At 43.4% G+C, this 16207-nt stretch overlaps 1 protein-coding gene across 2 annotated transcripts; it reads left to right on the top strand.

Annotated features, from left to right (window-relative positions):
- Positions 1-1602: 1602 nt before the first annotated feature.
- ptbp2a (polypyrimidine tract binding protein 2a) lies at positions 1603-16004 on the top strand. 2 transcript variants are annotated; one of them, XM_062520913.1, is made up of 14 exons: positions 1603-1734; positions 3339-3369; positions 4961-5030; positions 5725-5897; positions 6698-6841; positions 7289-7453; positions 8588-8698; positions 9289-9487; positions 9983-10095; positions 12300-12333; positions 12864-12956; positions 13878-14094; positions 14206-14283; positions 14453-16004. In XM_062520913.1, exons 1-14 carry the CDS (start codon positions 1727-1729, stop codon positions 14580-14582), a joined length of 1566 nt encoding a protein of 521 aa, XP_062376897.1. In that variant the 5' UTR covers positions 1603-1726; the 3' UTR covers positions 14583-16004. The 2 variants fall into 2 exon arrangements, with proteins under 2 accessions (XP_062376897.1, XP_062376896.1); XM_062520912.1 differs by having other exon boundaries at positions 9289-9499.
- Positions 16005-16207: the final 203 nt, after the last annotated feature.

Genomic DNA, 16207 nt, shown 5'->3' with positions numbered 1-16207 from the left:
AGGTAAAAAAATAAGTGTTATTTAGTAGGCACTTTTATCCAAAATATTCTTTTGGATACCCCCAAAACAAAAATACCAAACTAACAAGACAAACTGAAATGAGAGATACTTTATAATTAGCCTTAAGACAAAAAGTAGGCAGTAACAGAGAACATCCATTATATTAAATGTCAGTTAAGGAAAGAAGGTCGGTAGGCCTTGATATGACTTGACTTGCCATGCATTAACAGAACATGTCTTTCAATCAGGTCTTTCAATAGGCCTATACATAATGACATTTCCATTAAGGTTCTGTGGAAAATGAAACAGGCTAGATAACCTATGTTAATGTGATATCATCCTGGTTAATTTTTGACATAAGTCAGAATTCCATAGCCCACAGTTATTTTATTTGGTGATTCTCCAACTAGGAGCACTTTTGGCACTGTGAACTTTTGGAAAATTCACTCTCTTAAAACACACATAAAATAGTTTTCCTAACTTCATTCATTTGTCTTCTAACACAATATAACAGTGGGCAGTTTTAGAATTCCATGAAATTTTACTATTTTAACAGTTTTTCTGTAGTGCGTTTTCAATGATGTCATTTCCACCACTAGAAAAATAAAATCAATATAGAGTGTACTGGAATGGTGATATTAAAGTTCTCAGTCCAAAAGCACATGTATGTTATGAAAACATGCAAATAGTGCACAAAATGGCATTTATATCATGTTTAAAGCTATGCCTGTAATTTCTCGGAGGTGGAAATGACAGAGGTGAAATGACATTTTAGCAGTTTTTCTGCAATATAGTGCACCCTCATGTGTCAGACTTAGCTACTTTTGGACTTAGCATATTGTTTACTTGTAATAAACATAAATACATTATTTTCATATTTGTTTTACTTAATTCAACTGAACTACAACGGAGGTGGAAATGACGCTGAATTAAAAATACTGTGCTTAGAAGCTTGAGTTACCTTAATTTATTGTCTTGATCTTAATAGGTCATGTGGCAGAAGTTCCACCTTCAACTAATACTTCCTTTGTTCTATTATTTCCATGGTAACCAAGTAAATAAAATATTTAAGGTGGATTTTGTTGAGGGTGGTGGAAATGACGGAAAACCTGGGGACAGACTTATTTTATTCCAAATATAGCTTAAAATTGTTATATACATATGAAATGTTGATGGCATAATATTATTTTATTTGTCCTTAAGAAAAACATGCTGAAATATGTTTTTTAATTCATCCTGATTTTCATTCATCCTGGTTTTAATTTTTTTACCATTCAAAGAGGGCCAGTCTGGGTTGGGGACAAGCTCAAAACGGCCAAATCTGCTAATAAACAGCCTTGCAAAAGCATTTTTAAAAGAAAATTAAGGGCAGCATTTGGTGGTTACTAGGATATTCATTCAACCTTTATTTATTCTCGGAGAGTCATTGAGGGTAGCCCTCATTTTCAATGAAGCCGAGATATTGGAGCATGAACTTCATAATGATAGTGTTTTTTTTGCATTTATTTGTTTGGTTATTTACAAAAAAAGGCCAAGGACACAAAAGTGCCTGTAGTTGGAGAATCACCCCTATTGGCATTTCTGCGCATGCTTGGCCAAATGGACTCGAGCGCTTCCTTCCGACTTTTCTAGTTTCAGTAGCTTCCGCCTCCATTTTGTAATCATATACAAGTGGCAACGGGAAAACCTCTACAACTATTGCGTCGTAGGGATAGATTTTCCGGCAATGGACGGGTAAGTAATATCTGCATTTCCATACCTGCGGCATGTTGCAATTTGTATATTGTCAGGACCCTAATTACAGCAGAAACTTATACGATGTGTGCTAACATAGTTGGCTAACTTAGCATAGTTAGCTGGGATTGAAATGCAGCGCAGCCAGTATTGCCTCTGCGTAGCATTTTAGTTCAGGCTAGCTTGCTATCTGTATCTACTGCGAAGCAACAATTGTGATGTGTATCTGTGGCGAAGAAGTTACGCTAACATTGTGGATTGTATGTGGCGTACCGTTTCAAATTCCAATAAAGTTTGGCGACATATCTGAAGTTTGTGGGAGCAACGTGCTATCGTAATGTTTATCAGATCATAGCGCTACATAGCGAACTTGATTGACTTCAATGAACGATGAATAATATCATGTCGTCAGTTAGCTTATTAACGCATTGGGGTGTAACATATTTTGCATAATGTTATTTGTAAGTTATCGCTTATGGATATAACGTTGAGAACGACACAGACATAGAAGTTTGTCGTGAACTTTTCTGTAGACGTTGTTATTCACACTTGCATATCTTGTTTTGCGTTAGCTAAGTTATCCAGAAAGGCGTGTCCCTGCGTGTGATTTAACATCAATACTGAAATCTCATGTGCAGTAAATGTAGGCAGTGTAACACCACCCACACATCCACATGTCTACTACAGCATGCGAAATACCCCTCAGAACGAAACCATTTGGTTAAATCTATTAACTTAATAACTAACGTTAATAACAACCCAAAACTTGCACTTGCGTTAACTTGCACTAGCTTGAGGATATCAGTAATGCGACCTGGCATGTTTTGCGATTATTGTGCATTAATCATCATTTGAAGTTATGTTGTCTGGGTGAAGTGTATATACTTAATTTTCTGTCAAGCATACATATACATCAAAAACAAGTACGTTGAGCGACTGTCAAATAATTAAGACATCATCAGCCACCTTATGTTAATGTTAGATACTCTAACCAAACTATTAATTCACTGAATTTCCATGGTTATACTAGCCAAATTATTGTTAGAGAAGTGGCAGTGACATTACTGTTACCGGTTGGATAACAGCAGGATTCGTTGAATTATGAGTCCATAGACCATGGTTGTGTTCAAGATGAAATTGTAGGTCTAGTCAAGCCGAGATACTGTAGAGGCAGTGAATAGAAGCATAAGCACTGATGGCACGCACAGAACGTCATGTTGGAACCGTAGGTTGGAGCATGTGTGGTAGGAACCTCTTCTACACTCCTTTAGTAGGCCCTGCGACTGCATGAGGATGCCTCAGTCAGTGTTGTGGTCCTGTTTTCATCCCGCAACAGTAACTTTAAACAAGCTTTCATCCACCTCACTAAGCTGCACCCTGTTCAGCACCCTGTTCAGAAATTTGGTGGGTTTAGCCCTGAAATGCTATGCTGGTTTTGGCAAATAAGTCACGTGGGAAGTATACAGAATGCAAAGGTCTAATTTGAGCTTCAAGTTGACAGTGATGGTATTGCATGTTGTAATGTAATGCTGATGTAATTCTTAACATTCCTGCATAGTTTGCTACAAGTTTGACTTTGCTTCCATTATTTGCATTTCTTCCAGCATTGTCAGTGATGTTGGCGTGGGTGTGAAGGTAAGTAGTGACACTGACCTTGGTTCATTTTGACATTGGATGTTTTCTTTCTACACTGGTATTCTCATGGCTTCTTCAACAGATGGTAATAGGTGGTTTTGTTATTACCAAGAAATGGCAGCAGTACTATTCCCAGTGAATAATTTGTTACCAGTGGTTTGGAAAGCTAGGCCTTCCAGGCCCATACTGAAAGACGTTTCACATAAGTTATTGTTGTCAGCATCAACACAAGTAGGCATAGACAAGGTAGACATAAACAAGGTTCCTTCATTGTTTAGGGACTGCCTAGCCTTGCCTCTGTAAAAAATAGATTTTTGTTTTTTTGCCATGGTACATTTACATTTATTTATTTATTTACCTGGCACTTTTGTCGAAAGCAAATCACAAGAAATAGAGAACAATCAAGGCACAGTACAAATAGCAGACAATAGTGTACTACTAAGTACTACCTGTGAGAAACAGAATTACTGTACGATTTAGGGTAAAGTTAAGTCAGGGACGTAGATAAGAGGGATCTAGAAGAGGGGTAGCTCAGGTTGTGATGGAGATTGGCCTTTTATTTGTATTCAATGGTTAGGTCTACAGTAATGGTCATCTTCAATAACCAATCTGTTGTGATTTATTGAATCACAGAAGAAATATGGTGTTTTGCAGGAAGTTGGTCTTGTCCCGGGGATACTAATTTCATTTTTCATGGATACAAGTTTTCATGTACAGTTTTGATAATATTAGTCTGGCAGTAATTGAATGGGACTGGTTAATGTCTTGGCCAGTTTAGGAAAAAGCCTGTTTCCTCTCACAAATGGTCCCTGATATTTCTTCCACTAACATTGTTTAGGGGAAAGAAACACCTTTCGTTCCCCCTACAAAACAAAGTTAGCCTACCCATTCCTGGGGAAGAATTCCGCAAGCTGTGTGTTTAATAGCATTGCTCTCCTTTTTAATCACTAGCTTTAGAGTGTTGTTGTTGTTGGGAACTCATGCGACACTGGGTCCTTCCCCTTAATAGCAGTTAGCCTTTAAAGAATGCCGTCTCACTGAGATGTTGGTTTTAGGGATTTTGTCAGCGACAACTTTATTATATCCAATTTATTTCCCGGTCTTCGGCCGCACGGTTGGCTCAACACCTTATTTATAGCCTCCATAAAAGTGCGGGCGATAAAGAACAATCCGCTGGATCTCACTCACAGACAAAAAGCAGAGATGTCCTATTAGGGGGCTCGGGGTCGTAACAGCCTCACGTTTCTCCCCACTGTCCCATCCGTCACTTTTAGCTGCCCCGAGAGCACTGGCTCGGCGGAGGCGACAGGCTCCAGCTCCCCCGGCCTTAAGGGAGCTCTGGGTTCAGGGGATAAAAAGGACACAAGCCTTGCATCTAGGGCTGAATAAGATTAAAAAGAGGGGCATAGAGTTTGCGGTTGTGGTGGCTGTTTTTTTATTTATTTATTTATTTTATGTCCTGTGACGCGATCAATGGCGCTACAGAGAAATGTCTATTGAGAGTAGCTGTTTGGAATAGACAATGTTCACATTAAAGATTAGAGATTTCCTGTTACTTGATTTCTTATGAATTTCATGTTGTTTATTTCAGCGAGGATCAGACGAGCTTTTGTCTAGTAGTCTCTACAACAGTCCTAACTCTGGCATGAGCAGTATAAGTGGTGAGTTGATGTCCGTTCTCAAGCCTTTTTTTCCCCCCCTGTTCGCTTTCTCCTCTTTCCTTGCCCAAGCCCTGAGAATGAAATTTACATAAGTCATTTGCTCAGCCACGGATAGCATTAAAAGAAATCAAAGGATAATGAGTGTTTCAAAGTGAAAATGTTGTATTAGCAGATCCCCTCTTCAGGGGAGGTACGTGGTCCGTGAATAACCTCGTGCTCCTTTTGTAGGTGGGCACCCACACATGCAAGCGTGTGCCCAGAATTTTTGATTATGTGTGCTGCGCATCTCAATGTGTTGCTTCTGAGAGAGGGCTTTTTTTTTCTTTCTTTCTTTGTTTTGCCTCCTCAGATGAGGCAAGGCATGGAGTAGACTGCGCAAGCCTTCATGCTCTGGTTGTCCTTACCAAATTATCTCACTGTGCAATCAAAGAAAGAAAAAAAAAGCTAAAACACATCAAAGATTAAAAGAAAACACAAGAAGTCGCAAAATTTTATTAAAATTGCCACCACCCCCCACCCCCACCCCCCTCTCTTCGTAGCAATGAAATTTATGCTCTTACCCTTCTGAATTGTAATTGCCAAGTTTGGCCTTGAAGTTGGGCATGCCTTGTTCTTTGCTCCAAATAATAACCAGTTTGTTGCTTGAAGAGGGAATTGCTCTATCAATTAATTTGTCGCCTATGCCTGTTTGCAGACGGCACGTCAAACGGAAGCGACAGTAAGAAGTTTAAGGTGGAGGACGCACCCCCCTCGCGCGTGCTTCACATCAGGAAGCTCCCCAACGAGGCCACAGAGACCGAGGTCATTGCCCTTGGGCTGCCCTTTGGCAAGGTCACCAACATCCTGACGCTGAAGGGCAAAAACCAGGTGAGCGTTTGCTGCAGGCCGTGGGACCAGTGTTCTGATCTGCAAAAATGCCAGACTAGAAGTGCTGTCGGGCTACTGAATAGTATGATCCTACGATTATCTTATATTGCATCAGCCAAAACACCAGACGTTTACTTATTGCAGGTATTTGTAATTGTCAGGCTCCTTTTGAACTGCAGAGGGAAAGTATAATATTGATCTATCCAGCATGAGTTCTTAGCATTTAGCACAAAGCAGTTTGAGTATTCTGTTGTCTACATAGACCTATGACTGCTCATTATGTTAACTAGGAGCTTGGATACCTAGAAGGCTATTGCTCCTGCTGGGAAATCCATATCTGCCTACACAACAGGTTTACAATGGTAATGCGCTAGGTTAAAAATAAAAACATATTTCACACACTGCAGAGAAGATTGCAGGGCTTTACTGATATAAAAAAAATGTAGGGACCAACTGGTTTACCGCATGTCTCCGTTTACAAACAAATCTATTAGAGAGAACGGTAATCATGCATTTCTTTGACCCCAGTCTGAGCCAGGGTTATTCATCTCTGCCTTGCTCTGATTCAAACTCTGCCCTGGCTCCCGTTCACCTGAGATGGTTAATTACGCCATTAGCTCTATTGATTGGGGCAGGTGACCTTACATCTGATCATCAGATAAAGACTAGTTCTTTTCTCAAAGGGTCATTATTTTCAACCGGCATCTCCTGGTTAGAGCTTCCATTGTAATTGCAGTGGACCCCCTTTTTTTAATTGACGGTCTCAACTAATTTCGTCCCCTCACCTCTCACCTTTTCAGGCCTTCTTAGAGATGGGGACGGAGGAAGCGGCCATCACCATGTTGAACTACTACGTGGCCGTGACGCCACACGTGCGCAACGCACCGGTCATCATTCAGTACTCCACTCACAAGGAGCTGAAGACGGACAGCGCAGGCAATCAGGTAAGCAATACTTTGCGTTGGAACTGCTGCTTCCATTGCCATGTCTCGAGGTTGTTAGCAGTAGGAAGTTTCATAGATGCACTGTCAGCCTACCTCTGCTAAAGGTTGTCTGTAAAACAAATTGTTATTTGTGATGCATGCTACTTATTATGTTTAAAGGGGGATGTATGTGTAATATATTGCCTCAGTTTTGTAAATTGGCTCTATACAATGACAATAAAGATTAATCTAATCTAAATTAATTTGTAATCTGAGCCACAACTTATTTTTTTGTAATATTCAGTGTGATCACTTATGGTCTGTGGTTACTTTTTGCTTGCCAAGTAGGTCTAAATCTGCATTTTCTCTACATGTGAACGTGTGTGTGTGTGTGTGTGTGTGTGTGTGTGTGTGTGTGTGTGTGTGTGTGTGTGTGGTTCCTCACTCTCTATATTGTCTCTGATCCAGCGGGCACAGGCCGTGCTGCAGGCCGTGTCAGCTGTGCAGGGGGGCGGCATGCCCACGTCGGGCTCATCTGCCAGCGAAGGCGCTCTCACGCCCGCTCCGAGCCCCGTGCTGCGCATCATCATCGACAACATGTTCTACCCCGTCACCCTGGATGTGCTGCAGCAGGTGGGTCACGCATGACCACTCGGCAGCGGGCAGGGGGTGGGGGGGCAGTGGGCAGAGGGTGGGGGGGCACCCACCGTGATGTTGGCCTAAATGATGCTTAGAGTTAGCCTGGCTAGCTCCACCACTTCTCAATGAGACGTTCATATTCTCGTATTTGAAAAAAAAAAAATGCCCAGATCCGTTTATTGGGCGCCACGGATGTCACGGATGTTTTATTAAAGGGATAATCCGGAGTGAAATGCACTTTAGATCAATTTTTCGGACTATTGGGAGTACATACGTTGAGTTGACACCAAAATCATGTCATTCGGATGTATTTTGAGAAAGTTCGAGTTCACCGTTTTTAGCCAAAACTCGTTAGCCTGGAAGTGACCGGGGCAAGTCCTTTCGCCGCTACAAAACGCTATTTTTATACCTCTTCTACTGTTCCAACCAAGTGTAGTGTTGGTTGGAACAGTAGAAGAGGTATAAAAATAGCGTTTTGTAGCGGCGAAAGGACTTGCCCCGGTCACTTCCAGGCTAACGAGTTTTGGCTAAAAACGGTGAACTCGAACTTTCTCAAAATACATCCGAATGACATGATTTTGGTGTCAACTCAACGTATGTACTCCCAATAGTCCGAAAAATTCATCTAAAGTGCATTTCACTCCGGATTATCCCTTTAATGAGCAACGTTTCGGCACACAACCTTTATCAAGGACCGAAACGTCGCTCAATAATAAATATATCAAGAGTGTGTGGCTGCTCTGTTTTTAAATCGATAACCTCCAGATAAAAGGCAGCGCCTTTATTTGGGTGTGTGTATTCATCACTATTACCCCACTAAATCCTCAACTGAGCAGTGTTCAAATAACATTATTAAGGGACATTTTAAAGTGCTTTTAATGGATGATGCACAAGAGGGATCACAAGCAGCCAAGCATCATCTGATCAACTTGTTTTTTTTTTGTTTTTTTTAAACAAATGAACAAAAATGCAAATACAGTTGATTTGTTAAGATGAACAGCAGTGAAGTTCAACACTGGAAGTTCACTCGTTTTCTTGTTGCCTGATTTAAAATCTGGAGGTACGAACAAACACATCCCTGTTTCTCAAACGCTCCATTGTCCTCCCTCCCCTTTGCTTTATCTACAGATCTTCTCCAAGTTTGGAACGGTCATGAAGATAATCACGTTCACCAAGAACAATCAGTTCCAGGCTCTGCTGCAGTACAGTGACCCCGTGAATGCGCAGCAGGCCAAACTGGTGGGTGAGAGATCACAGCCACGTCAGGCGCTCGTGACGCGCGCAGCCTGCTCAGCCGCTGTGAAATTCCTCGGGGCTTAACAAACCTCTCGCTTGGCCTGTCTCTTGCTCTCTCGCTCGGGCTGTCTCTCTCTTGCTCTCTCGCTCGGGCTGTCTCTCTCTTGCTCTCTCCATCTCGCTCTCTCTTGGTCTTGGTCTCGCTCTCTCGCACTCTCTCTCTCTTGGTCTCTTGCACTCTCTCTCGGTCTCTAGCTTCCTCTGTCTCTCGCTCTGTCTCTTTGTCTCTCTCTCTTTCTCTCTCTCTTTGTCCCTGGCTCTCTCTCTTAGCTCTTATTCTGTGCATGTGTGTCTTGACTTAATCGGTTTCACCCTGCTCTGGTTGCTTGTTTTTTTTTTGCTCTCCTCCTCTCTGCTTGTTTTTCTCTCTATCTGTGTTCTGTCTCACTTTGTGACCATCTCACTCACAAGTTGTCTGTCTCAATCATGTGTTGTGAACTGTGGTTGTACTGTGTGAGACTGAGGCTTATTCTGTCTTGTCTTGCTCCTCCACCATCGTCACCCCCCCCCCCCCCCCCCCATCCTCCTCACAGGCCCTGGATGGACAGAACATCTACAATGCCTGCTGTACACTCCGTATTGACTTCTCAAAGCTGGTCAACCTGAATGTGAAGTACAACAACGACAAGAGCAGGGACTACACGCGCCCCGAGCTCCCGTCTGGAGACGGCCAGCCCGGCGTTGACCCCTCAGTAGCAGCAGCCTTCAGCAAGGACTCCTCCTCGCTGCTCGGTAAGATTCCAGGTAGATCACTCTTTTTATTTTCTCTCTCTCTCCCCTCATCTTAACCATTCCATGTCTGTCTCAGTGGCTCGTTCTGTGAGGCTCCAGTGGGATTAGGCCGACAACTGTCTCTATGTGCTCGTCCCCGGACTGCTCGACTTGAGATGGACGGCTTACCATTTAAAATAGCTTAAAACATTCCTGTTTGTCTATTGTGAGTGCATGTCTTTGTCTGAAACATCAGCCAAGGTCAAAATGCTTAAATCCTCAACTAAGCCATTGGGCCTGGGATGCCAATCATCGCAAAACTGAATACAAAGCTAGAAAGCGGAAGGCAAGCTTCTCAGTTTGCTTGATGTGTCTAGTTGGCAGCCAAACAACCGAGACGAGGATTTTTCTTGTCTCGTAGATTAGACAGTAGAATATAACGCCACTGTGTCTGGCCTGGTCCCACCTCAGGCAGTGAGTCTAGCGCCCCCATCTGACCGTACCTGCTGCTTGCAGGTGCCCTGAGCCCACTGAGTGCCGCTGCAGCCGCCGCGGCGGCAGCCGGGAGGGTGGCACTCGGCCACTCGGGCTCCAGCGGAGTCCTCCTGGTCAGTAACCTCAACGAAGAGGTCAGTATACCACCACACACCTACACACACACACACACACACACACACACACACACACACACACACACACACACACACACACACAGACAAATGTTCCCAACACCTCTCTCCTTTTCCTCTTTCTGCATCACCACAGCTCGTGCTTGCTGTCTCCCATTCCTTGTCCGTTATTGCACATTTATTAGCAGCATCTGTTGTTGTTTTGTCGTTGCTTTGTCTGTTAGCTCTGGTGTTTGTGTTTGTGTTTGTGTTCGGCGGCAGCCCTGGGCCCTCGGCTGCACTGTGCGTTTAGCGTAGCGGCAGATTTAGTGTGGCACCTGAGCCATAAGCCTGTCTGTGTGCCCCATGCCTCATCCCCAGACACATTTGAAATGTAAATGCTTTCCGTTGCCTCTCCGAGCTTAGCTTTACATTCGCTCATTAGAGACAAAAATGGTGCTTCATAAACTCGGCCCATCAAGAGGCTAAGCACATGTTCCTAATGGTAATGGTAGCATTTACTGTAATAATCATCCTCACACCATGTTCTCGCAGACATATTTTGTATTTTGGGTCGCACTGTGTTCGCAATTGCCTCGTCTCTTCTGTCTTGTGTAACCTCCGTTCGTCTGAAATCCATTTTCTCCTCAAGGTTCTCTCCCAGAGAATAGTTAAAGGCTTTTGACCACTCTCTCAACTGTGTCTTATTTTCACAAATCATGGTCATTGCCCTCTAAATGCTCTTTCTTGATTTCTCTCACTCGCTCTCTGTCTGACTCTCCAGCTCTTAGATTGTCGCCTTTGCTATGGTGAATTGAAAATTCACTTACTGTGGAACTTCGTTCTCTCTCTCTCTCTCTCTCTCTCTCTCTCTCTCTCTCTCTCTCTCTCTCTCACACTCAATCCTCTCTCTTCAACTCTTGCTCTCTTCTCTCCTTCACTTTTTCCTTTCTTTCTCATACAATATCTCCCTCTCCCTCTCCCTCTCTCTCTCTCTCTCTCTCTCTCTCTCTCTCTCTCTCTGGTATGAAATCTGTGGGAGTCGCCTCCCTCATTCCCCAAGACTAGTTTAAAATGGTCGGCTCAGCCCCTCAAATCTCTGGTCTGCCAACCCCCCCACCCCCCATGCCCCACGCCCTCTTCCCACTTCAGCGGCCTCGTCTGTCTGTCTGCCCGTCCGTCCGTCTCTGTGTGTCTGTGAGGTGGCCTGTGGCCGACATGGGTGTGCTCCATGCTCCAGCCACGCCATAACTCCACCAGGTGGTTTTCATGTCGACACACCCCGCTGCTGCACCCCCTGGCACTGGCCACCGGGGGTGTGTTGGCCGTCCAGGCCTGGGCAGCCTGCCACCCCCCCCCCCCTTTCTTCCAGTTTGCCTACATTTCATCCTCCTGCTATCTTCAGAGCTAACCCCCCTCTACCCCCCTTTGGTCTGCCAACTGTACTGCATGCTTGGTTTGATCCTTCTTCATTATTGTCGTGTGTCTGTCTGTCTGTCTGTCTGTCTGTCTGTCTTCTCAGACTGCTGTTATTTATGATTTGATATGAATGTACCCCACCCACTTGCTGCCCTGGGTGAATACATTTGGCACAATAATTTGCTTGTTTTGTATATTTCTAGAGATGCATAAGCCAGCCATTTCTCTGACCAATCTCCTGCATTTCCTATGTACTGACCTGTATTTTTATTTTTTGTCCTCTTCCCATGTATTTGTTTATTTTATTCTGCATTTGCCAACCCCCCCCCCCATGCCCTCCCTACCCCACCCCACCTTACCCCACCCCACCCCATCCCTCTCTACCTCTCTCGTCCTCTCCCTTTCTTCCCTCTCTCCTCTCCTCTTTGGAATCCCTCCTCCATCTCAAAACCTCTCCATCCCCCTCTCCTCTCATCTCCTCTCCTCTCCTCCTACCCTCTGATCCACTACCATGTTGTTAATGCATTATGCCTGAACAACAAACAAAACAAACAAACAAACAACCCCCTCCTCCTACCCCCCCTTTACACCCCCCCCCCCCCTTTCCCTTCCCAACCTGCCCCTGCCCCTACCCCTACCCCACACCTCCCTCTCGATTAACTGCCTTGAACCATGCTCCATGACCACCTCACCATTCTACGGGAAACCACCCTCCGCTCTGGACGATCTGTTCATCTCTCCGCTCTCTACCTCGACTTCTCTCTACCTACCTGTCTTGCGCTGCTTGCTCTTCTCTCCCTCTAAAGATGGTTACGCCCCCAAGTCTCTTTACCCTCTTCGGTATGTTATCGTTAGCACTCTACCTTTTTTTTTCCATTTTTTTATTTGATCTATTTTACATTTTTTACATTTATTTTCTTTAAATTAGGCCTCGTGTGTTATATTTTAGTCCATGCATTTGTGTTTTGATATGTTTTCCTTGTTTTTTTTTTTTAAATAGTTTAGTAGAACTTTGCCACCCACTTCATTAGAATTTCTCTATCTCTCTGTCTAGCCTGTAGTTGTATTTAATGCACGAGGAAATGAGTTTGCATGCAGCATTATTTCTGACCAGTCAAATTTACTTAGTCCTAATTTCATCAGAGGGTTAATGTCCTGATCTGTTCTCTTCTGTTCAGACCATGTATTTGATTTCCCACCTGCGATTAATGTTCTCTGTCTTTCACTCTGTCGACCTGATGCTCCTGGTTTCTGAAAGGCTAACTGTGCCCCACTCTTCCCTCCTCACTCTTCTTCCTCTTCCTCCTCCTCCACCTCCTCCTTCTCCTCCTCCTCCTGCTCTACCTGTGCTGCTTGTTGCTGTGATGCAGGCGTGTATGGTGATGTGCAGCGTGTGAAAATCCTGTACAATAAAAAAGACAGCGCCTTGATCCAGATGGCAGACGCTAATCAGGCCCAGCTTGGTAAGGTACCCCCCCCCCCCCCTGCACGCACCCACCCACCCACCCACCAGCACAGTACCCGGTTCCCCACTGTTTCACTGCCTTCTGTGCCGAGACAGTCAGCCACACGGACAGTTGGCCCGACAAATGAAACAAGATTTAGGAGTAAATTAAGGAGTACAGAAGTTTGTAGAACAGCAAACTCTAAACGGTCTTTATTGTAATGATGGATTATCATCTTGCCTAACTCCTCTCACCTAACACTAGAGGTCTGTTCTGATCACTTGCTTGACTTATATGACTAAAGGTGTACCTCTAACCAGCACAGTTCAAATAGATTTAAAATATATGCTTATAGTTGAGAGCCTTGACCCATTCACTAGGTCCAGAGACGCTTACCTTGCTATGAATTCACCATTTGTCTTTGTGACAGTAGAGGTTGTATCCTAGCAACTTGGAAGAATAACAGCTTTCTGTTTTCAAGTCATCTGACAAAGACCTTAAAAAAAGATAATTATGGTCTGTGCTATTGGCACAGTTTAAATCATAATATTAAGGCTCCCTGTATTACAGTGTACACTTACACTTACAATTCATTTGCGCTTTGAGGATCAAAATAAGAACCTTGCACTGACACTTAAAGAGAGAAAGTTTGAATGTAGCTAATTTTCCAGTGTGTCATGGACTGGTGAAAAACGCTAGAAACTAAACCAATTGCTGACAAATGGGACAACTTGGATGTAAATGTAGTAACTTCAGGAACTGCAAACCTTTTTTGATTCTTTTTAAATTTATCTCTTAATGATTCTGAAATCTTGTTTTAGTACATTTTGTCTAATTCCTCCATAGAAATAAGTACCTGGCTTTCCTGGCTTTCCATTACACTTTTTCACTTTCCTTGTAATGGCGTGCCGTGAACAAGTTGTTGTAAACTGTCTTCAGCTATGAGCCATTTGAATGGTCAGAAGATGTACAGCAAGATCATCCGGGTGACCCTGTCCAAGCACCAGACAGTGCAGCTGCCCCGGGATGGTCTGGATGACCAAGGGCTCACTAAGGACTTCACAAACTCGCCCCTGCACCGCTTTAAGAAGCCCGGCTCCAAGAACTTCCAGAACATCTTCCCTCCTTCAGGCACCTTGCATCTGTCCAATATCCCGTGAGTAAACCAGCAGCGCAACTGGAGTGGATTGGGGTGGGGGGATCCATCTTTTTTCTGCCACTTATGTCAAATGTCACAATACTGAGTCATTGCCTTCACCGTTTGCAGTGAAGACATCACAGAGGATGACCTTCGAGTTCTGTTCTCCAACTCTGGCGGCACGGTGAAAGCCTTCAAATTTTTCCAGTAAGTGTCTGCAGCGCATGATGGATCGCTGTTTGCCACTCTTTGCCATTTCAACATTATTGACACTAATCTACATGTCAGCAAGGGGCTAAGGGCAAAACTCCTTAGCATTTGGTCTTGGTGTCGGTCGGTGACTGACATCTCTCTCTCTCTTTCCTGTTTTCCTAAGGGATCATAAAATGGCTCTCCTGCAGATGGCCTCGGTGGAGGAGGCAATTCAGGGCCTCATCGACCTCCACAACTACAACATGGGTAACAATCACCATCTGAGGGTTTCCTTCTCGAAGTCGACCATCTGAGAGGGGTCCTCTCCTCCTCCACCACGCGAAGAAGACGCATCACCACTTTTTTTCCCCCTTCCTTTATTGTTTTCTGTTGAATGTGTTTTTGGGACCAGAGTAACCTTTTAGTTTTCTTTGTCATGAATAATTATCAGTCATTCCTTGAAAAAATTGAGAAATTGCATTTCTCTTGCTCAAAGAAAGAAAACAACTGAGAGAGAATGCTATGGAGATCATTTTTACTTCCTCATTGACCCCTCCCCCCCTTTTGTCCAGTTTGTACTATTGGTCATTTTACCTTTTCTCATTTCTTCATGTGAAGGAAGGATGAAGGAATGTCGGCGCCTAGTTTTATTTACCGATTGACAAACAATGTGCCTTACTTGACATAAGTTTCAGCTCTTCTACATCCACACATCTATACAAACTACAGCGGCCTGTTTTGGGAGGCACATTCATTTTGATGTTAGATAAGGATGTTTGAGGCAGGGGGGAAATGTGATTGTATGGTTTGTCATGCACTGCTGCTTGAATTTAGCTGTTGGTTTTCTTCCACTTTTTGGGTTACTCTTTTTGGTTTGTATCTGGCATAACAATTCTTAGATGTTGGGAATGTCTGATCATAATGAAATTGACATTAGCTCATGAATTATCTTTGAGTACAGGCCACATTTTTTTTTTTTTTTTTTTTTTTTTTTTTGAAAGAGGGCTTAACAATCTCAACAACCAAAGCTTTTTTTTATCCTCTCAAATCAACAGGATTTATTTTAGCACCGTTTTTTTTTTTTTAAAGCTGATACAACAGCCCTGTGGCGAAGAATAAAGCGTAAATGTCATTGTGATTGAAGATGTTCCTGTAGATATATTCTGATCTTCATGTGGTGTTTATATTGCTTTTTAAAACTGTGCTAAAGGGTTCCCCCCAAGTTTCGTTTCACCCTGCATGCATTGACTGCTCTAGCTAGTTAAAGATTTATGGGCACTAGGCCTGTGCATGAGATTAGACGCTAACCTAAAGAGAGCCTGATTTTGTTTGTGTGTATGTGGCAGTTTACTGCTGAGGGATTCATGGGAGGGACCAAAACCTACGTGCCTTTAGTCTTAATTTCCACAGCAAACTGATTTTTTTTACCCAACTGATTATTTTTTATTTTTTTTATTAATGGAAGGAAAATACAAGTGGATATGAAAAATGATTCCATGGGTTGTTGTAAGGTTAACCAAGGACTTGTTTGTGATGGAACTTCCTGCCTTTTTCTCCCCAAGATCACACTGTACCTATCTAGGAATTAAAGCATATTGTGTCTGTTTGCTAAAAGGAAAAGCAACAAAGAAAAGCCATGTATATTTTCTATATTAGTTGAATTTCTACTACTTTAGCAATGTAAGATCCGGTATAGTTTGACAATGGCACAATTAAAAGCAGAATTTTCTAACAAAGCGGGAAAGGTTTGTGCTTGACTCGTGGTTGGTGTGCTTTTTCAGAGGGACTCCTCTTTCGCCTTCTGTCTCCCCCTTTGTCCCTCCCTCCCTCCCTCTCTTTCTCTCTCTCTTTTCTTGTGTACTCTGCCTTTTACTTCTGTAGCATGCTCAATAAACACTTCGGCGGCTCTGTGTCCACCTCTCTCTGTCTCTCTGCCTCT

The sequence above is a fragment of the Sardina pilchardus genome, chromosome 19, assembly GCF_963854185.1.
Source record: "Sardina pilchardus chromosome 19, fSarPil1.1, whole genome shotgun sequence".
Taxonomy (NCBI): Eukaryota; Metazoa; Chordata; class Actinopteri; order Clupeiformes; family Clupeidae; genus Sardina; species Sardina pilchardus.
Note: the sequence above shows the minus strand (reverse complement) of the source record. Positions and strands in the feature narration are given on the sequence as shown.

Coding starts and splice junctions, on each gene's coding strand:
- ptbp2a (XM_062520912.1), top strand. Junction 3,370..4,960: donor ATGTTGGCGTGGGTGTGAAG/GTAAGTAGTGAC, acceptor TGTTTATTTCAG/CGAGGATCAGACGAGCTTTT. Junction 6,842..7,288: donor CGGACAGCGCAGGCAATCAG/GTAAGCAATACT, acceptor TCTCTGATCCAG/CGGGCACAGGCCGTGCTGCA.